This window comes from Haliaeetus albicilla, chromosome 21 (assembly GCF_947461875.1).
Source record: "Haliaeetus albicilla chromosome 21, bHalAlb1.1, whole genome shotgun sequence".
Taxonomy (NCBI): Eukaryota; Metazoa; Chordata; class Aves; order Accipitriformes; family Accipitridae; genus Haliaeetus; species Haliaeetus albicilla.
This window is the reverse complement of record NC_091503.1, coordinates 12,355,862-12,378,375: the sequence shown is the minus strand read 5'-3', so window position 1 is coordinate 12,378,375 and position 22,514 is coordinate 12,355,862. Positions and strand designations below refer to the sequence as shown.

Below are 22,514 nucleotides of genomic sequence, written 5' to 3'. Positions count from 1 at the left end.
GCAACATAACCCTGTTTTACGGATGGGGGCTGGGGAAAAGAGAAGGGGGCCAGGGCTAGCGTAGGAACCGCTCGTGCCGGGGTACGAGGGCAGGCTGGGCCCGGCACCTCTGGTGGCAGCAGCTGCTCCAGATTTAGGGCATTTTCCAATGGCTCGTTCCCACGTGGGCTGAGGGAGGTCACAAAGACTGGGGGTCAATGAGGCGACCACAAGGTATTGCCTCGTCTCCCCCCCGAGCCTTAAGAGTCAGTGTTGGCACCTTCACACGCTACAAGGACAGCGAAGTCACGACGGTGCTTCAGGAGGCATCGCTTGGTTGATCCCAGCCTTGAGGAGTTATTTAAATACTAGGCACAGCGTAATCTCCCATGTATACACATATACATGGCTGCTAAAAATGTTACATGCATCTACCCAATAGCAAAAAGTAATCTGCTTATTTCTATGCAGCGCTGTCAGGTTAAAAGCATTTTCTTTGACCTCACGCACAGTCAGAAGTCCATAAGCGATCGTACATGATACTGGCACTGCTCAGGATTGCTAGCATCCACAAAGGCATTTTTCACGCACGCTGGCTGCAGGGAATACACACCACACCGAGACTTCTAAGTTTCCATCTTGATCACATTGTTCAAACATGAGAATGAGTCACCCACCATACTGAAAACCATGACCTTTGTATTTATGCCAAAAAAGGAATGATAAGCTTAAGAGAGGGAAAGAAAACTAGGGAGAAAAAAAAAAAAGAACCCAAACCAAAGCCTGTCTGCTGTTTGAAACATGTCAGCTGCTGTTATTCAGATGCGAGCTAAAGAAGTTGTTGCTGTGATTAGGTTTGGTTAGTGTATCTGTGTGAACTCCAAGGGACTGATGTCAGGAGCACTGCAGTCCCTGCAGTAGGCATATTCTGGTCACAATAAAGCAGGGCAAAGCTTTGGCGTCCATGCATCCAGTAAAGGAACCATATGAGATTTTTATTTAGAAATAGAGTCCATCTTTAATACGGAGCAATCCTGCCCTTCAACCATCTCCAGCAAAAAAATTATGCTGTGAGGAACAAAATGGTAGCATGGAAGAATGCTTACTGTCAAAGTAACCAAAACATGGAGATCCAAAAGCAAACAAGCCTTCAAGACTTTTAAAAGTGGTTAATAGGACAGAATTCTTGAGTCTGGTTTTCCTCATGTTCAGTCTCTGCCTAAAGAAGAACAAAAATACTTACTAATTTCTAGTATTTTTCATCAACAAAGCACCAGCTGCAAAATTTACTACAGAGCAGATAAAAGTATATAGTGTGGTAGACCCGAAGGGGACCTGCTGAAGAACGTGACTTTCAGGAGAACAGACTTAACGTGCATCAACATTTAAATATAGCAGGCTGGCCTGACTGACAAAACCTAATCATTGAAGTGGATTTATTTTTATGTGCCTCTCTATATCATACTTGGAGCATCCTTTCAGACAAAGGGGACAAAACCCTTGCAATGATTGTTTGTGTAAGTGAAGATGATGAACCGGACAGGCTTCTAACATATCCACGAAGTGCTGCCCATCCAGCAGACAAGTTGGATTCACGGCGTGAGGATGAAAAGAACAGGGGTTGCAGGAAACATTTATGAGCAGCCTGCTGAGACCATCATTACAGCCACTTGCATCCATCCCATTCTCCGATACGTTCAAAGGGTGTTCTCAGAAAGAAATTTGGCCATGCACCAGCGGGCAGCTGCATTTTTAAGTGGACACCCCTGTTAAAGAAACATTTTCTGTGTTATAGCATGAGCTCTACCATCTGTTGTCTAGCTCATTTATCACCAGCTAAGCTTGGAAAAAAGCTGGTGAGGAACTGAAATGATGCAAAAAGCAAATGTCCTTGGGGAAACAGTGTTTTGTGTTTCCCACAGGGAGCAAGAACTCCTGTGCTTTAGAAGTGCCTACAACACTAAAAGAGAGAGAAATAAATGTCAGAACTGATCAAAACCAAAAAGAATAAAGCAAGCAAGCTGCTTCATAAAGGCTAAGTAATTGAGATCTGTAATAGCAGGCCTGCATGCTGAAAAACGCCTTCTAAATCCTCATTTAAGGTGCTTCAAATAATTAAGACTTCATTTAAATAGCCTGCCATTAAAATCTGTTGAAGATCAATAGGAACAGCCTATTAGGGCAGCAGTTTCTGCATTTGAAATGGTTGGCCCTTATGCACTGCCTTCTGATTTGTCTCTTCCGTGGCTGCCTATGGCCAATTTCACTTCATTTTGTATACACTGATTTTTTTTTTTTTTTTTTTCTTCAGAGACACACAGGGCTGATTTAATCTGATGGAAACCCTGGATCACTTGCCGGCTGCTGTTTCCCCTGTGGGAGAGAGGGGACCCAGATCTCATAGGGTTACACCTGGTGCTGAGCACTGGGCATGACAAAGCCTCCGGGATGCTGCTGCTCACCTTGCCTCCACCGGAGGGGCAGGGGTCCTCTCCAGCAGCAGCAAGTTGCTGTCTTCTCCCCCCATCCCCACAGGGCAGTGAGAAGAGGGAGCACGGCTCTTTCAGCCTCTTCTCTTTGTACCAGCTCTAGGCCTTGCCTCTCACCCTCCCCTTCCTATAGGTGGGAAATTTGAAGGCCCATCCCCAGGCACAAGATAAAGCTTTCAGACCTGTAACAAGACAAAAGCACAACAGTGGGGAACTTGCTGAAATATTGGGGGTTTTTTTCTGTCATTTTAGAAACTGGCTGAGGAAATTGCTGTAGTAGAACAAAAGCGACAGCTTATAAGCTTTTGAGGAAAGACAGAAAAGGTAGAAGCAGAGGAGGGGTTATGCTCTTTGTAAAAGAGTGATTTGAGGATGCGGACAAGAGCACAGGTCAGCTGAGTGCCTTTGGGTCAAAATCAAAGGTGTCACCATCAAGGGAGTGCTTGTGGTGGGTGTCCTGGATGGGCGACCTGATAGGCAAAGAGAAACAGATGAAGTCTTCTTCAGACCACTTGAAGACTGACAATGGTAGCCTTGGCTGCAGTGATAAGATAGTAGAGTTTAACATCCTAAGGGGTGTGAAGAAAGTAAGTAGCAGAATAAAGCCCCAGAACTTCACAAGAGCAGATTTTAACTTGCTCAGGGAGATGGTAGGAGGTATCCCAGAAGAGCCTGCCTTGGAAGCCAAAGGTGTTGAGGAGTATTGGGAGACTTTCAGAGACAGCTTTCTCAAAGCACGAGAGCAGTCCATCCACCTAAGCAGGAAAAGGAGCTGGCACAGCAAGAAACCAGGCTGGTTAAACAGTGAGCTACTGAGAGAACTGAGATGCAAAAAAGGAACATGAGAGAGATGGAAAAGGGAACAGGCTTCCGAAGGAGAATATTGAAATACCACTCAGGCACACAGAGATGCAGAGAGAAAGGCTAAAGCCCAGCTGGAGCCCAAATTGGCAAGAGACGTCAAGAGTAGCAAGAAAGTACTAACATACTGTATGTATGTTAGCAAGTAGAATGACAAGGAAAAGGTAGGTCCACCGCTGAGTGGGGTTGGCAAGTTAGTTACAAATGACAAAGGGAAACCTGAAGATTTTCCTTACGTGTTCTTTGCCTTGATCTTCACGAGTAAGGTCAGCCTCCCAAGTCTCTATGGAAGCAATGACAAAGCAAACAATGAACTGCTGACAGTAGGAGAGGGTTGAGTTCGCTGAGGTATGTGTTGGCTTCTCCCACTTGCCATCTTCTTGTTCATGCCTGGAGATAGCTTCCATGAGGACCCGTTCCATAATTTTTCAAGGGACTCAAGTGAGGCTGACTCATCTGTAATTTCCCAAATCTTCTTTTTTTTTTCCCTTTTTGTAGATGGGTGTAATATTTGCCCTTTTCCAGTCAGCTGGGACTTCCCCTGACCTCCGTGAACTGTCAAAGATGTTAAAGCGTGGGTTTGCAATGACATTGGCCAACCCTCTCAGCAGCCTCAGATGCATTCTGCCAAGTCCCATTGACTTGTATAAGTCCAGCTTGTACAGGTGGTTCCCAACACTCCTAAGCTCCTTTGCCCTCCTTGGGAACCTTTCTAACAGTTTCCTGGGAAGCTGAAATCGGGAGCAAATTTGTGTGTGATCACCTGCATATAATGTATAGAAATCTGAGACTACCAATAGAAACAGACCTGTCAACTTTGATGCAAGTAAAAACTAGTGCAATGCCCGAGGATCGATCAAGTGGTCAGACTAAGGAATGAGCCAGAAAAGCTGTGGTAATCCTCAGCCAAAACAAAGAAACCATAAGCCAGCTAGCCAAAAGAAAAAGAAGAAAAAAAGCAGTGTTAAAACACATCTGATCGGATACTCTGGCATACTCATCTACCACAACATGGTTCCTTAATGTTATGCTGTCATTGCCTTGTTCATAAGTCAGAGAGAATTGTAATAATGCTTTTTTCCCCATGTTCATGCTCATGTATGCTCACGTTTTACAAAAAACCCACAACCAACAAATGTTTGACAATATGACAAGAGCGCTGGAGGGCCCGAAGGCAAGACGGGAGGGCTAGCAGACCTTGCTGCAGAGACGACACAATCACTTGGTGGCCACAACCACCTTTGATGCCTTGCAGAAGAAAAAAACAGGGAACCAGACTTAGGGAAATGAGAGCAATGGGAAATGCAGGTATGTGCCTGGATCTGTCAAGGGGGAGATCCTCATGGGGACCCCCTAGGGTACAAACACTGGATGACAGCAGAGGCCTTTGAAGGTACATGCAAAAACTGCACATTGCTCATTGAGGAGTGCAGCCTCAATTGCTGGATAGAGAATGGGTTTGAAGGCATAACAAAGACTGAAAATAACATATATTCAGCTCAAGTAAATCATCCCATACATGGTGAAAGTAGGAAGGAAATAAGAAGGTATAAAAACCCCTACAAGAACAGGAAAAAGGGAAGAAGAGAGGAATTTCTCCTGCACCATCCCCTCAGGTAAAGACATTATGTGTGATCAGCAATGCCACTTAAACAAGAGCAGTTCCTTCTCTCGATTTGGGGGGAGCAATGCTGCTTTTTGATTTGCCCCTTACAATATTTTGCTAACGTGGACTCAGCAATCATATGTAAAGTAGTGTCTTTTACCATGCAATCAGGTTAAGTAAACTGGGATGTTAAGGAGCTGTTCCTTTGTGTTTTGTTTTCTGCTTCAACCTTCCCACTCAACAAGGTGATTGACACCGCAGCACAAAGGCAGAGTAAACTCATACGGCAGAGCTCTAACAGAAATAATTTCTCATATAGCAACAACTCACTCTTCATTCTGGAAGCTAGGATAGCACCAGGCAAGAGGAAGAGAGGAGAAACACATTTCACAACAATCTTTCAGTCTGAAATGGGACTCGTTCCCATCAGCACCTGGGATCACATGCCCTCTGCTTCAGCAGTGACCGCGACTGCCACAAAATTACCAATTCAATTTTTCCAGAGATACCACTGCAACTCAGCCAAGGTGAATGTGAACTGTTGGCATTTAGCATTGTGGGGAGCAGGGGGTGGGAATCCTCATAGGCCAAATCCTGCCAGGCAGAGCTCTCTGGTGCCCACATCTCCAAGCGAGAGCACTGTAAAGCAGCGCTGTGGGCAAGTTGCCTTAGCATGTACCTTCCAGGTCAACATCAAAGTATTCCTGATGGACAGAAAAGCCATTTGGAAGGAGATTTGAAAAACTATCTTATAAGATTTGGAGTGGTTCAGCATTCCTTGCAAGAAACCTCAGACAACTTGGTAAAATACACTTCAATTTTCTGGTGAATATTATTAAGCGTCTATTAATAATATATATTACATACTCCAGAAGTAACTTTTCCACAAGAAGAATTTGCAGCCATTTTACCACATCCAGTATCACATGCTGGCAGAAATGAATTCTCCAATTGTTGCAGGTTGTTTTTAAGGGTGGTGGTGAGGAGGCACTGCTGCCTAATTTGAATGGAGATATCTGATAAAACTATAGCTCTAATAAATACCTAATGAGCACAGAGATGTTCTTCAGCAGGATTCTGTTTTATAACAGACGCAGGGGTGTAGTTGCTCAGATACCATCAATATCATAAAAGGAAGGGAACCCGAATGGACAAGTAGAAATTACGACATTTTAGTGATGCTACTCCCAGGTATGCTGTAAGCCTCGCAGAGTGATTTCCAATCTCAGTGTAAACACATAGCAAAGTACACAGATTAACAGCAGTTATTGTCTGTATTGATATTTAATGCCATATTGTTTTCCATGGGGATAAGAAGGGCTGTTCTAGTGCCCTTGAACAAAAGATTGTTCCTTGTTTTCCCATGCTTATATGCAGAATTACTGCTGCCCTTCCAGGCCTGAAATGGCTGACTTTCAAGAGCACCTAGTATATTCGTCATGGATAATGCATGTTGTGACTCCTCAGACTGAAAGACTTGTAAAAACGTATGCTGTGCAGGAGAAATAGGTTGGAATCAGTGCCCAGTTCTCAGCAATAAAGCATTACCACACCAGATCTACGAGAGCTCCTGTCTGGTTCCACGCATGTGGGTGGATGCTCTTGTACATTATTGCAGAACATACTGGGGAAGGGAAGCACTTTTTGTTAAAACAATTCTACATACAAAAAATGTTACAAAAGCCTAACCAGGAATGTTTTTATAGTCACATTTGATATTTTCTTTTTGTCAAATTAAGCATAGGCATATAATAATGTATTTGATTTTCTCTATTCGAATAAAATCTTCACTTTTTCTCAAGTAGATCTTTAAGATTTTTATTATCATTAGTTATGTGTATTACAATAGCAGCCAGAAGCCTCCAAATTAGTGCCCAATGCATAGGGCCCCATTGTACAAAGAGATGTTAAAGAACAGCCCCAGCTCCAAAGTGATGACAAATTAAATCATGAGGATAAAGAAGTCCCTTTGGGGCCCATGTCTAAGCAGCCAGGCAGAGACCCAGGGAACACACGGCATGCTGATGGTTTCTTCTCTTTTGGGTAGACTCTGGAGGAAGAAAAAGAATCAGATCTCTTGGCGCATCGCATTTCCCTTGAGGGAGCGGCCACGGCACTGAGATCACTATGACCCATTTCTTCACGCTTGCTGATGATCCTAGTTTCAATCCTTGCTCGGTAGGATCCTGAAATTCAGCAAGTGAAAAATGTGTCCTCACTGAGGACACATAGTAAACTTCCCATTGTCTTCTCTGAAATCAGGATTTTCAGCCTGCTCTCTGGTGGTGGATACAAACCAAGGGAAGAAAAAAAACTGCAGAGGAAGAAGGAGGAGAAGACAGACTTGCAGACAGGTAGTTTACCCTGAGCTGAGCACAAGAATTCAGTCCCTCCTGCTCTGTAAGTGGGGCTGGTTGGGTGCTTTCCAGTGGGGCTGATGTCCTGCATGAATGCTTTCCAGGAAAATACGACTGAAAAAATGAAGATGAAGAGCGAGAATATCTGCACCACCTTGCACGAAGGTGATGGTGGCTCTACTTCTTTGTCCCTATTGCACCATTGCCTAGGGGACAAAGAATTAGGCCAGAAGAGGCTAGAAAAGTTGTAAAGGATCCAGCAGGAAAGATAAAAGAATACCACAGATAAGAGAGCCTCAGTTACACACCTTCAAAGAGGCAGAGGTAGCTTGGACCATCACTGAATGGGACAACCTACCTGCCTGGCCGAGTCTAGGCTAGGATGGTCTAGTTTTCTGAAGGCCATGCAGAGATGAAAAGGAGACTGGTTGTTCATGCACCCTTTTTGCCAGCCACCTAAGTGAGAGCCTTGCACGTTTGTACTGAACTTTACATCCCAGATATATAAATAATGCAGAATTAGTCTCCTGAGAGGTGAAGGTGGCTAAGCCCATCATTTTGTTTTATGGATGAGAAGCTCATGGTGACACAGTGGTCACCTTGTCAGCTTTATAGGTGCTCTTCACCTACAGAGCAGTACTATTGCAAAGAGAGCAGCTACGCAGTGAATCCCTCAGCTTTATAACCTCCCCGGGTAGGAGCCCTCCCTACCAGAGACCTTTTCCATCAGGACAGGTGAGATCACACTAGATGATAAGAGATCGCTTTGCTGTCTGGCAGGAAACACAGCACTGACCCTCCTGAAGGCTCAGATTGAAGATAGCCTCCTGCAGCGCTCACATGTGCAGGATAATGTCAGAAAATTACCCCATGTCAGGAAATCATTAAAAATGTTCTCTTTTCCTCTTGGGAGTTCCTTGAGACTCTGTTCCCTTCACCTTTCTCTCCACAGTGGCTGCTAGAGGATGCTGCAGGATACGGGACCTGAACCAAAGCCAATTGAGTAGCTGAGACTTCCTTCTAACTACAACTACTATTATTCTTTAAATCTGAACCTTTGGTCCCATTGCTTATCAGCTCTCAGTGTGACAGTGGCTACACTCTGATTTCAGCTCAGACAGGCTGAGCTCTGGAAATAGCTTCATGCTACCTAAGTAAAGCTCTGCTTACTAATGAAAATATTAGAGGGAATGACAAAATTGTTTGGGCAGATGAAGGAACCATGTTTGACCTTGACTAAATTCTCCATCTTTGGGTAACCCCTCCCTCTCCTGTCACTCAGGAAATGTCCACAGCTAGTTATCGTAGACCCTTCCTCCACCTGCTAGCAGCTCTGTGTCTTAAACTTTGGTAACATTATTCATGCAGCAGCACGCCAGGCACACGTCACTCATCTTCAGGGGTTTGAATTCCTCTGGCGAGGTGCAAGAAGGCAGAGGTGAATCAGAGTCCAAAACGATAAATGCTCTTTGCTCGGGATTAATCTGATATGCTTTTAAGGCATATCAGCCGTATTTTGCCTGTTATCATGTGCTTGGAGCAGCATTACGCCTATTCATACCCATGAGTTAATCAGGGGCAGACCAGGATCTTGGCTCTGGCACTGGTTTGAGGCTGGAGCATCTGCTCCCTTGGGGAAAGATGGAAAGGGCCGACGCCACCCGCCCGATCACCACAGGGAGGCAAAGGTTGGCGGTGGCACTCGGCTCAGCGGCAGAGGTGGCCGCCGCTTCCTTCCACCACCAGCGGCACGGAGGAGGCCCAAGACCCAGCAAAACGGGCGCAGCTTCGTTGCGAACAGAAAACCCGGAGGCAGAGCTCAGGGCCCCCTTTCAGGGCGGTCCTCCGCCATGTTGTCCCCTCTCTGGGAGCACCCGGCACGCCCGGCCCGCAACGCTCTCCTCCTCACAAAGTCCCCGGCCCGAAGGATCTCCTCAGCTCTCCTTTGCTGCTTGCCGGGGAGAGGCACCGGGGAGAGGGGGGCCAGGCGGGCAGCCCACCACCCCGCCAGGGAGAGGGGGAAGCCCCGCCGCCGCTTCTGCGACGGAGGCAGCCCGCCCGGCTTCACCCGTGCGCCCGTCCCCACCGGTGAGCTCCTCGGCGAGAGCACCGCCACCGGCACCCGCGCCACAAGGGTCCTTTCCAGCCGCGAAATTTCCCGGGAGACACCCGGGGCGGCAACAAGTCTCCGAATCTGTCGCGACGCCCGGCATTGCGGCAGCCCCGCGCCCCGGCCCGCAGCAAGGACACCGGCTCGCCTCAGTTCAACGCCTTCTCTGAGAAGTGTCCCAGCTTCCCCTCCTCCTGCACGGGCTGCGAGGCCTGGCCGTGGCGGGACGGGCCCCGGTCCCCGGTGGGCCACCGCGGCCCCCCGCTCCCCGCCGCCGGGCGGGCGCCCTGCAGCTCGGCACACTTCTCCTTGTAGTGCTGGGTGTTGCCGGCGAAAGTCTCGCAGCGGCTGAGGTTCTCCTCCTGGACGGGGCTGCCCACGTTCTCCTCGCTCGGCCCCGAGGCCGTTGCCCCCTCCTGGGAGTTTTGGCTAAGGTAGACAACGATGATGTCGCCCTTGAAATTCATTACTTGTCCGCTTGAGATAAAGGTGGAGTTACTGTTTCCAGTCACATTTCCTGGGGAAGGAGGGGGGAGAAAAGAAGACACACGTGATTAATATTTTCTCCTCGTGAGGTGGACGCTTAGCACTGTGAACTTAATCTGCTGTGGCGGCTTTACTCTTGTTCCATTATTTTTTCCCCGTGACATGAGAACGCTCTTATAATCAATGCCTTCCACTGGACCTTTTCATTATTTCCATTTTTGCCTCCTCAGGACGAAGCCTGTCATCCACAGGGAGCCTGTCTGGAAGGCTTGGAAATATTTTCTCTCTCAATTGCATTCTGGGAAGCAAGAAGGAGCGCAACGAACTCGTGCTGCCCGTGCTGCCCTATGCACAAGCTGCATCCAAACTGCCTCTGCCCACGGTTTGTGAGGAAATGGTCATTACATCTAATTATGAGTTTTTGGTTTGGTTTTTTTTTTAGTCCCAGGCATCACATTGGGGTTTTTTTCCCCTTTGGTAAACAACAATCAGTCCTACCGTGTGGGCTAGGTAGCAGCCTTATTGAATAAATAGTGAAAGACTTAATGCCAGACCACACAGTGTCCAAATGACACAGAGCTTATACAATTATCTTACATTGTCCTGATCCTCCATGTAGGTACACTCCCGTACTCACCTAGTGCCCTCATGGATTTACCTGGATATACACTGACTCCAGTGGAGAGACAGAGTCTATATTACAGCAACCTAATGGAGTTATAGTTTCAGTCGGTCTGCCTGTGGTTTGAAATTTTTCAGTATAAATTTAATCTTTCTGCCATACAAGAACTGGGTCACTGACTCAAGGCACTGGGAATTAATAAACTTCACTCAGAGCAGAAAGAAAATAACTGAGAGCAAACTTTCAACAACAAACTAAAAACTTGTTAAAGTTTGAAAATCAAACAACCGCAGCAGCCAAGTAAAAAAAAAAAAAATTAAAAAAAATTCTTTTTTAACCTATGAACACTCTTCCTAAGAAATGTTTTGCCTGCTGTGCTTCACTTAATTATTATTTGTGGACTGATCTGACACCTTTTAGACATTTTGTGCCTTTCCTCATTACGTTCCTCAACCCTTGAGTCATTACCATTTTCACTGCAGCTAAGCATGGCCCAGCCCAGAGAAATGCTGGTTTTCTAGCAGCCATGGGTGATGTTTGCACATCAGTAAAGAACACTGGGCTCCAGCTGTGCTGAGTTAGGACCTGTGCCTGCTCATAACCAAGTCTGGGTAGCACTTGAGCATCTCCTTAATAGCCCCCCTCAAGCAATCCTATTTATTTTAGCTAAACCACTGCATTGCTAGCTCTTTGCTTTCTTTCCAAGTGTTGTTGATTAACATGAGATGTCAATAAGAGTTTTCTCTGCAGGAGTTTTTTCCCTGCCAGTTGCTTCCCCTGTTTCAATTCGGTTTGGCTGTTTGCCATCTACAAAACTGTTAGGCATAATAGGAGTACAAAAATAACAGTTTGCCTTTATACAGATTGCCTGTCACTTGCAAAAGGTACTGCAGAAAAGTTTACCAGTGCTCAGTATGAGATCAAGAAATTAGAAATATATGTGAGAGTGAGGAGGGAAAGGAAAAAAAAAAAGGCAGATTAACGCATTTATAATGTTTAGTTGAACATGGCTGGCAAATCTTCACTGCTTACTGAAGACACTGTGCTGAAACAAAAGGATATTTGGGGACCAAAAGCACAGAAAATGGACACAAGAGCTTCCTGCACTGTACTAAGAGATGTGCTTCCAACCTGGAAAGTATAAGGGATGCCTTCAAAGGATAAGTGAAGGCATCGTTCTCTGCAGTGTTTCAGGCTTTTGATCTTTTCAGAATACCTGATGTTATTAATTACAATGACAGATTAATTTTTGTGGTAATTATTCACTAAGAACTGGAACAACGCAGGTGATTAATTTTCTCTGAGCCATCTAATGGCCTCTAGGTGTCAAGAACTGTTTGTCGCTGCTGAAATGGGCTGGTTTGGGATCTGGAAGTGAAAGGCTCTGCAAAACCATTCCTGATCATGAGTCACTTCGGTCTTCTGGCACTCATGCTTTGTGCTGTAGCCCTACACATGACTTTGAGGTGGTCATGAACCGACGCTTCATGTTCTGACTGCCTCCAGGCTTGGGAGTTTGAAAGAGTGCTTGAAGGCTTGCCTCCATCTCCAGTAGTGACCCCGGTAAGTGGCACCTGTCCAGAGGTTTACTTTGGTCCTCTAGGGTTGTTTCACAGGACAGAGAGAGTCTGCAATTTCTGTTGACATTTTGAGTGTTAGGGAACTAAACCCAAAACTTCATGGAATTACCCGTGGCCTTTTTCTTCCTGTTTGTTCATCCACCCTCTTTTGTACCATTCTGTCTTAGCACGACTGTGTACAAAGCCTGGTGGCTTCAGTTGCTTTGAGAAGCTTTACAGAAAGTTATTTTGCATGCACATTTATTCCATCTGGACCTTTTACAAGGCCCAGCAAAATGACCGATGATGTTGCAGCTCCACGGGCAGCCCCAGTGTGGCCGGGGTGCTTCAGTATGGAACCTATGGCTAAGCCCTGTCCCGCTCCCCGTGCAACCAGGCATTGCTAGCAAGGCACGGTCATTCTGCGGACAGAAAAAACTTCTGCCAGCAAGCCATATTACCTACAGATTAACTAACCCACATGCACACTGCCCACAGCTCTCTCAGTACCTTGTGGCAGTCGTGCCTAAAAAATGGCAAATCAGGAACACAGTATATGTGCTCAGGTTTCACCAGATGGCACTATAGCATGTACATACCTGAAGGCACAGACACAATTAAAATCCCATGTAAAGAATTATGCTGCAGATCTAAGACGGCACTTTCTAGCACATCTCTTAAATCCAAGCTCTCCTATTTGCCCTATTGTTCCTTAATATTTTCTCTTCCTCTTCGTGTCAGATTTAGAAAGAAAAGCAGTACTTCTGCAGTGCCAAATATGACTTGACTTTCAGTTGTACCTCAGAGTCCCCTACCAACAACAACGAAAGATATTCTGTGTTCTTTTTACTACTGCTGAATTTTGTACAGACCAGGCAGTGAAACTGTGTCAGGATTTCAGGAAACTGAAGCAGCAGAAAGACTATTTGGTCTTGGAAAGATGAACTCCACACACTTTCAGATTCCCACGTTGCATGCATGTTGAGAGAGGAAGAGCCTTCAAAAGTGTTGCTTTTGGGTTTTGGCAGACTGACAAGAATGTCTCCGTAAGAAACTTTAAGGCACGACATGGTTTTAAAGAAGGGCAACTGCTTACGACTGCTGCGTGTATTACAGTAATACTTAGATGTCCCAGTCAAAACTAAGGTCTCATTATGCTTGGCAGTGCATCGACATAAACAAAAATAGAGCATCTGACTTCAAGAGATTATAATCTAAAATGACTAATAACACATGACAGGCAGATTGCAGACTTTTATACTGAAAAAAAGTCTGAGGGAGGAAGGTTTCATCCAGAAAAGGCTCATTACTTCCCTTCTGCTAGTTTTGCTTCAGTGATTTTTTTTTTTTTCCCTGCTTTCATTTGACAATTTTGATACATTTACTCAGTTAGTAAACTGGTAGTCAATTGGTAAATTTGCAACAGTGTTTCAGAGTTGTTTAGGGGGCAGAGCACTTGTGTATGGAGAAACAATGTCTGTATGAAATTATTTTTAGGTGAATTCTTATATCCTAGCAAATAAAAATAAAGAGAAAGAGCTAAAAACAGAAAATTGAACATAATCTCTTTGACCCGGTCGTGGCCACCAGGTTACAGCTCCAGATGGAGTTTCACTGACCACCACATAAATGTAACCAGACTTAAACCTAATGGCAAAAATGTACAAGCAGACTGTTGAATGGACAATTGTCTGTCTGAGCGTTATGCATCCTTTCTTGACTCAGCATCTAGGTCCCTATACTCTCCTCCTCCTAAGTCTTCTCCAATACACACCCCTGCTATCACCAAAATGCTTCAGTAAAGGAATTGCCTGGCCTCTGCAGTGACAGCCAGAAGATGGGTTCTGCATTGCTGGTTAGGTAAGGGCAGGACAATGGTCCCTCATGACCAACAGTAGTGCTCATACAATTTGCAGAATTCACTACAAACCAAATAGCCTTACTATTTCAGTTTTCTTTTCAGATTAGCTTCAGGGCGATTAAGTGAAAAGGCATAATTTTGTTCTTCTCCCCTTCTCCTAAATCAGACCCTCTGAATAATATTGAGCCAGCACAGAGAATAATCCTATACAACTGGGTACAGGTCAAGCCTAATGGGCTTACCAGATGCTGGAGGGAGGTCTGAAGTGCTGCTGTTTGTCCCTGAAGTGCTTCTGTTTGTCCCTGAAGTGCTTCTGTTTGTCCCTGAAGTGCTTCTGTTTGTGTTCTGGTACTTCATGTTGGTACTATCTGAAGATGCATCTTCCATACTATGATCACTTGCTAGTGTGCTCTGACCAGCAGAGAGGAAATTCAGGCCACAGGTGCACTGTGCATAGGATCCAGTTTCTGGGGAGGTGGAGGCACTGTCAGCTGCAGCACAACAGGGTTTGCTCCACTTTCTGGGAGACTCCCTGTACGAAATGCCACACCTCACACAGATCTTCTCTGAGTCACAGTTTGTTGCAAAATGATCTGTGCCTTTGTTGTCTGTTTCTTTCAGGCAACTGTGGGCATGTTGGCAAGATTTCTGAAGAAGTTTGTCCGTGGCAGTGTGTGCCCCATCTGTGTTGGAGGAAGGGTGAAAGCCTTGAGAGACTGTTATGTCCTCTGTGCTCCCAATCCCTGAAAAGTACTGATTTAAGCTGTCGTTCTCCCCTGCCTCCATCGGTTCCGAAAATGATGACACCGTTTTACTGGCAGTCCGACTCAGCAAAGATAAATAATCAGCGGTATTGAGATCCTTATCCGTGTATTCATCTTCCGTGGGAACTGGTGGGAAATGGTCATCATCAGTCTCATTTACCACAGAAAACTCTTGGAGGTTCCCTCCCGCCTGGCATGGTGCTATGCTGGGGCTCCCGTTCCTGCAAGGAGCGTGACCACTGGTGCAGCATGAGTTCCCAGGGGCAGGAGAGCTGGTGGGGCCCAGGAGACACATGCCTTCAGAGGCCTGGGGGACGGCAGCATTCGTGATGTTCTCGGTAACAAATGCATCTCTGTGGGGCTCCTGAAAGAAATTAAAAATAAAAACTTGATTAAGAAATAGATCAGAAGAAGATTATTTGCTAGACAAAGAAGGAACAAGCAGATCCCTGTTCTTCCTTGGTGCGGAGCTGCTGAGGTTGAGCAGCACCGCTATATTTGAGTCTTGAAGTATAATTCTGTTCTGCTGTGAAACTGTGACCGATCATGCTGTGCTCAGCGGGTGTTCAGAGAAAAAATCTGGTGGCCTGGGGGGCAATAACGTTTAATTTTGGGAGATGACTATTCCTAGGTCTTAAGAAGGCCCTTAAGAGTTAATAAATCTAAAAGAGTCGCTAGATTCTGCTGTTCCTTATGGACCATCAGTAAGACCTACCTAACTGCTTAGAAGGGTTTGGAAACCCCCTATGTGTCTGAAAGGCTGTTGATCTGTGAAGGCCTTACTGGGAGCAGAACCTTTATTATCAGTAATGATCGGAAAAAGAAACTGGGTTGATTCAGAGGGCCCAAGAAAAGCTAGAAAAAAAAGAAGTCACATGGGCAAGGTTGCTTTAACCTGGAAAATGTTAGGACAACAAATGCTAAGGCCCACAACATCATGTTGCCAGTACTTGTCAAAGTAAAGCTGTATTTTTGGTTGCAGCTCCAAAAAAAGGGTTGGGAAATAATTCAAGGGTTTCCTTCACTTCATGCAACTTGTGCTGTAAAGACAGGTATTTGGGAACTGATACCTTTCATTTCTAGCATCTGTTCAGATCTTCCAGGATAGAAGAGAGAGTGTAAATGCTGCCAGCCCCTAATTGCTGTTGATTCACTCCTCTGTCCCGGAGGATCTGAGCATCTGCCAGTGCAGGAAGTTGCATTAACACTTGTGAGACAAAAGAGGAACTGCCTACTCAAAAAGGTGTGTTTGTTTGGTATGGATTTTTTTTTGTAGCAATGGAATTTGAGTCTTTCAACAGCTAAGCTAGGCAGAGCTCCTAGACGGGGTGGTGGGGGGAGCGTGCACCTGGGACACCTCAGTCCACGGCCGTGGTGTGAAGCAGGCAGTGCACATGAACTTGAACCTGTGCCTCCATCTGAGTGTTTCAAGTGTGGGATCTGGTGTTCTTCCAGAGCAAACCCTCTTGTAAAGTCTTACTTTTATCACATCCAAATGGACAAGAAGGATTTCTGTGAGCACTAGAATTAAGGTGTCTCTCAGCCAGTTTCTTTAGCTGATGGCTCTGTGCTTAATGCTTTGCATGTCTGGCTTTCTTGGCGTTACCCCAAATCCAGGTTTGTCCTGTGTGAGCACTCTGGTATGTAAAAAGGTGCAAACTCAACTGAAGCTTTTCCTGCTCTTCGGATTGAGAAAAGCTTTCTCCCAGGCAGAGTCTCAGGTGTTCAGCAAGCAGTGGGCTCACGTTTAACTTTCTCCTCATAAATATTTAATCATCACAGAGACTTTTACCACTGTTAAAACTGGCTGAAACCACAGAGCAGGTTCAGAAGCTATTTGAGAACGGTGATTTCATACGCCTCACATTTACAGAAAACCAGACTGAAAAAGCCAAAGCTGCGAGCATTTTTTGAGGAAATCAAAACTTGTTTTCTAGCCAAACATTAATGTGGAGTCTGCTTCAGGAGGGGTGTCAGGAATGCCATGCGGAAAACATAAAACAAAGAGAAAATGCTAGCGTCTTTGACTTTACCTTTGATCCTTTTATTTGGCTGCACACTTCGTTAGCCCAATTCTGTAGATCTGCTGTAGGGAGAACAAAAAGAGTAGCTGTAACATATAGCAGCCACTGAAGTTAGCCACAGACCTAAACACCCACAGTCATTCACAATCCGCAATATCATATTAAATAAAAACCAGCGAGACTGTTTTTACTGACTGTTCAAATGTCCCAGCGTCGGTCTAGCTGAGGATTCATTGTAACTGGAACAGGGATATATTTCTGTGGAACAAATGTTTCCAGGCTCCTAAAATAGACCACGGTTAAACTGTGTTCCACTTCAAATGGGGTTTCTTTCCTGGTCATATGTCACACCAAGCTATGACTGGCCCAATACCGACCCGCTTGCAGCCGTACGGTCTATTTCAAGAGAAGTCACATGGATGGCCCAAGGGCCATTATCAGACAGGAGTAAGGAGCCTGGAGAGAAGAGGTAAGCCACTGAGACCACAGGACAGCGGGCTCAAATACAGCATATTCCACTTAATCAGGGCGTACTTAATGGGGAAATTCACTTAATTGGAGTATCTCCCAAGGAAAAGCTTTAAGTCCAACAATGCTTTATGGTAAAGACTGCCACTTAATAGAGTTAGCAATTCTTGTTTTCTGTTTACACTTTCAGGAGATTTTGTAGGGCTCAGGTCTCACATCCATTTGAAGCTTATGCTGGTTTTGTATGTCTGAAGATAGATCAGCTGCATAGCCACTGCCAGTTCCCAGCAATGACTCTGTTCCTCTGATGTTGAGTCTGCACATTTACCATCAAGACCCCCCCCACCCCAAGCAGGCAGAGCTTCTTCCTGATCCTACAAGTCTCTGGGGCTCCGATTAGCAGGATTTACCATGCAAAGGCAATGAAGGACTATCACCGCAGAGCAGCAGGGCAACAGAAATGTCAGATAAAGAGCATTCCCCCCTAACCTGCTTTGCATCGTATTTGGTTTGCAAGGAGAGTCACCATTTCCTCCAGCCCATCCCAGGAATTCCAGATTTAGCACAACCCATGTTTAGTGTGGCAGAGGCAGACTATTTCTAAAACACAGGCTGAAATATACTTTACAACAGAGGGTTGCTGTCTTCCCTTCCACTGCTCCCAAAACATTTAAAAAATTGCTAGGGCTTGGGAAAGGAGATGATGGAAAAACTACACTAGGAAAACCTTTCCACGTTTAGTGGGAGAAAATAAAAAGTGAACAGAACAATATGGGTATGTCCTTAACGAAGGAGATCCAGGGCTTAACACAGACTTGAGTAACTTTTGAATGTATTTCTGTTGTATTAACAATATATTCAGTACCCCACTGTTATCCAGTATGCTTTTGCCAGAATTTTTCTATTTTTCTACTGATTATCCTATTTCCTCCTAGTATTTCTTCCATACCTCATCAGAACTTTAGCCTTCAGCTAAAAACATTGCCTTCATGTTTTCAAATACACATCAAGCCTTTGTCTTGAAATCCATATTTTAACCTGTCCAGATGTAGGTTTCAGGGGAGGAGGGAAAGTGGGAAGGAGGAGACAGGAGGTGGTGAAAGCCCCTTGCTTCCCTTCGGCCAAGGGGTCTGCTGTGCCGCATGGTGCAGAGCAGCCATGCTGCTGTAAAAGCCCCCAGCACCAGCCCTCCATCATCCACACAGCGGTTGCGTCCGCCCCGAGGGCAGTCACCCCGTGGTCAGGGCTGCAGAAGGCTGCCAAGCAATATGCGTTATGCATTAAGTGTAATATGCTGCCTGCCTAGAGGAAAGTTGTTTGAAGCCTGGCTTTGCACTAGTTAAAGCGTACCCATATGGAGAGGTATAGGGATAGTACAGAACTTGCAGAATAACTCCCCAGTTTCTTAACCTGGTGGTTACCCATGAAATCAGAGAGTACAGAGAGCCATGCAGCTGTCACATTCATGGATATCATTAGCTATCACGTACCTGTCAGCTTTTTTCCCTTATTCTTGTAGTATACAATGAAGATGACAATGCCAATTAGTGCCACAAAAAACAAGACGACAATCAACACGTATAAGATCCTGTTTGTTCCTGCAGAATGTAAAGAAGATAGTGCCATCAACATGCAGCTTGTACTCAGCAGTATGACAATCCTTGCTTATTTTACCTGCTTTTCCACAGGAGAGAGGTTTTTTTTCTTGCTTCCTATTTGATTTTTCAGTTTCTATAATAAGGACAAGAGCTCTAGCACTCACGCAATTTTGTGACAAGCAGCCTTACTGAAGGTACATGGTACCAAGCCATCTCCACAAAAAACAGAGTCTTGGTGTCTCAGAGAGGTGTGATCCAGTCATGCTCCTCTGAAAGACCCCTTGCAAGCTGCCAGTGTCCATGGGCTGTGCTTGCTCTCCCTCAGGGGATGGAGGACATACATTTCATGGAGACTATAGAATTCAGCTGGCAAAATTTGTCCTTTATCTCAGGCTATTAAGGATCATTGTGTGCCAGGCAAGAAGCATCCCTGGTACCATACCCACACTGGAGAAGGAAATGGGCAGTGGGCAAGAAGGGAGAGATACATTCACATGAGACTGTATCCATTGCTATAAAATAAGCATGAAGAGAAGCTGCTAGCCTTTATATGGATAACGTGTGTATTGAAATCAGCAGGCTGAAAAACTGAAAGAGCCGTAACTGTGATGGAGATCATGGGTATAACAGCAATGCTGCTTGCCAGGCACCTCGGTGGGAGGTGTAAAGGTCTGCGTAGTAGTGGACTTGGGCCCTAGAGCCGCCAGGCTTAAAGTAGTCTTTAAAGGTGGGATTTTCCAAAAGCACTGTCCTGGTCTACAGCTGCTCTCCCTAGAGTCACCCACAATGGGAATGGAGTTAAGCCAGCCAAAGTCCCTAGCAAACACCTCCCTCCTCCCTCCTGCTACTTTCTAACAGATAATCTGTATGAGGACACGTGCCGTCTTCCGATGGCTCAGGCATCTTCCGTTCTGTGCAAACTGCATCTGACTTATCGGTCCCAGGCACGATTTCTGCCATTCCTAGAGCTGTACAGCTAAAAAAGAAAGACAAAGAGGCTAAGTTCTCAAAGAGAAAGCTTGTTGTGGCTCCTACACTTATGCAGAGCACTACTTTCTGTTGTAACATGCAACATTTCTGCTGCATTTCCCCACCCTTAAGAACATCAGACACCTTCTTTATTTTCAGCTGTGTCACCTCAGCAATTCTGTTGTTACTGCTTTCTCTTGCTCCCCGCAAGGAGAATTCAAGCTTCAGTGTGAGAATGCCTTTATTGCTGCACAGCCGACAGAGATGCTCTGTGTGCTCTGCAGACAGCCTGAAACATCCCACTGTAAAATGCTTTTGCCCGAGTTTCTCCCTGCCTTCTAGCTGTTGTGGTCCTTTTACAAGATACAGGGACTTACTTGGTCCAGGATTTACACTCGTCAGTAGATGAAGCGACCTTTGAGAAGTAGCCTCTGGGACATGGTATACACATTGTGTCCTTATCTTGTTGCACTGTGTGTAGTAAAGGAAGAAAAACTTCATAGCTGAGTTTCCGTGGGTTCCTTTCAGGTGAGGGGAAGGTGACTAGGCTCCCCATCCTCCTGCTCCACACACCCCCCTGCCAACCCCCCGAAAGCTTCCCTGAAGAGAGAAGGATCTTAGATTACACTACAGCAGCAATAACAGTCACATGTAAGCAGAAAAAAGTATGCTAGTCTCACCTGAGCACTTCTCTACATCATCAAAATGAGAAACAACCAGGAGCAATTTGCAGTTATTGTAAAATAACACATATCTATTATATCCTTCCCCTTCCACTAGCTTCCTTGTGTCGATGCTATGCCACAGACAGCGACGCTAACTGGTATTGTCACTTCTATGAAGCCACAGTAAACAAAATGTTGTATCAGGATTTGCTAGGCTGGAGAAAAACCAGCACCACTGTGCTCCAGGCCCATGCAGCATTTCGTCTTCCATTACTCTATTATGTGCTGCTTTTTGGGGGTTCCTCATGCTTGGCACAGCTGTTCCCAGTGTTCATTACAACTCTGAACTTGACTGTCTCTATTTTCCACATCTGTAATAAATCTTTGCATTACAAGTCATCTAAAACAGAATACCTGTGCTACCTGAAAGGTATTAATTGCTTTTAACTTGCTTATAACATTATAAAATGGCAAAGCAAAGTCGTTGGACAAAAACTGATTTCAAATCCACCCTAAGAACAATCCCCAATGGACTGCTGCTCTGCATATTAGAGCAATGCATGACCTAGTGACTCACAGTCAGACACCTCAGCAAACATTAGAAATGCAGCGAACACATTGCAGCCACTGCCATGTCCACGTGATAGCTTGCAAAAGTCACTTGATCCAAGAAACTATTTAAACTACAGAGGTAGAAGCCTTCAAAATGCAAATAGTCCACGAGGTTTACATGCAGTTGTAATGATAACTCAGATATGCATCTTCTGTTGATAGCCATCTGAGACTCTAAAGTATCCTCTCTACCATCACCAACCCACAAGATGCTGGCCTCATCCCGTAGGCCTGAGCTGGACATTTCACTGCATACGTCCCCCTTCTGTATCTTACCAGGACGCTCAACTCCGAATCCTGGAGCACATATGGTATTTCGCTGACAGCAGTCGCAGTCTTCATTCCAGTGGTAGCCCATCGTACAAGCACACTGCCGCTGGAACGTGCTGTTCCCTGGGTTCACTTCTCTCAAAGCTTTCCCTAAAAGAGAAAGCAGATGGGAGTAAAAATCTCTCTGATAATAAGCCTCAAGTTTATGAATCTACTGTTCTACCTATTTGCTTTGCTTGAATGACAGATGCAAACCCATTCACGTTAGAGGAAATGTTATCCTTCAAGAAGCATGGGACACCCTTGATCAGCACGGGGCTCCTCACTGATTGCACTCCTGAGCAATACTTTTCCTTGTAGCTGCTGTAGAAAATAAGCAGAGCTTTTGCAAGGGTGAGACAAACGTGTTAGGGGAAGTGAATGCGCAATATACTGGGCAAAAAGACAACCTTTAAGATCCAACTCACAGGAGTGAATGGCCCCAGTGGAGATAATCATTATCAGCAGCATGGAGACCATGGTCGCGGTGCTCAGCACAGCACAGAATCTCTGCTGTCTGGGGACCTCCCTCTCCGCCAGGCTCTTCTGCAAGCCCAGCCTCCAGTGTTGGGTACCTGAACAAAGCAACTTCCCTGGATCCACTTTCCCACCTTCGTGCTTCACTAATTTGGATTAAAAAGTTCTTCGGTATGAACAGCTCACCTTGATCGCATATTTTATGTAGTAAGCATTTATCTTCTTCATTCCAGACATCCATATACTCGTTTGGGCCACACGGCTGGCACACGCTGTCAGAAGTACCAGTGCATCTAGCAGACATATACTTTCCTGTGAATGAGAGAAGGACAAGTAGGTCATTTGCAAGTTGCATGCCAGCTGTCTAAGGAGCTTAGGGAAAATAACAGGTTGGGCTAACATTGCTGTACACAAATCATTTCTTCTTGCCACCTTTTCATTTCCTCAGCCTGGCTCCCGTTTAGTGTGGCACTGACACATCTGCGAAGCTTACGGCCTGGGAGCAGTCCTATCTACATGTACGAGAATCAAGCTGTTCTGTCTCCCGTAGTGGTTAAGTGCTATCCCAACAAAATAGCTGCTATGGCTTTTGCTGAGGTCAGCAGGACCACTCCTGCACTAGAAGGCACTCATAAGCCTGAAATCATGCATCTACAAGGGCATGTGCCAATAGATTAGCAGAGTCACAAGAGCAAACT

The 22,514-nt window shown here is 45.4% G+C and overlaps 1 protein-coding gene across 2 annotated transcripts in view; it reads right to left on the bottom strand.

Annotated features, from left to right (window-relative positions):
* Positions 1–6,106: 6,106 nt before the first annotated feature.
* The window catches only part of TNFRSF11A (TNF receptor superfamily member 11a), a 29,783-nt gene continuing 13,375 nt past the window's right edge, over positions 6,107–22,514 (bottom strand). The window contains exons 3-10 of one of the 2 annotated variants that reach the window (XM_069808954.1): positions 22,003–22,128; positions 21,307–21,450; positions 20,131–20,224; positions 19,666–19,760; positions 18,677–18,784; positions 16,728–16,777; positions 14,173–15,058; positions 6,107–9,919 (exon numbers count right to left, since the gene is read on the bottom strand). In XM_069808954.1, coding sequence (XP_069665055.1) covers positions 9,552–9,919; positions 14,173–15,058; positions 16,728–16,777; positions 18,677–18,784; positions 19,666–19,760; positions 20,131–20,224; positions 21,307–21,450; positions 22,003–22,128 — 1,871 coding nt within the window. In that variant the 3' untranslated portion in view covers positions 6,107–9,551. Of the gene's footprint in view, positions 9,920–14,172; positions 15,059–16,727; positions 16,781–18,676; positions 18,785–19,665; positions 19,761–20,130; positions 20,225–21,306; positions 21,451–22,002; positions 22,129–22,514 lie in introns of both variants that reach the window. The other variant, XM_069808953.1, reaches the window with a different exon arrangement.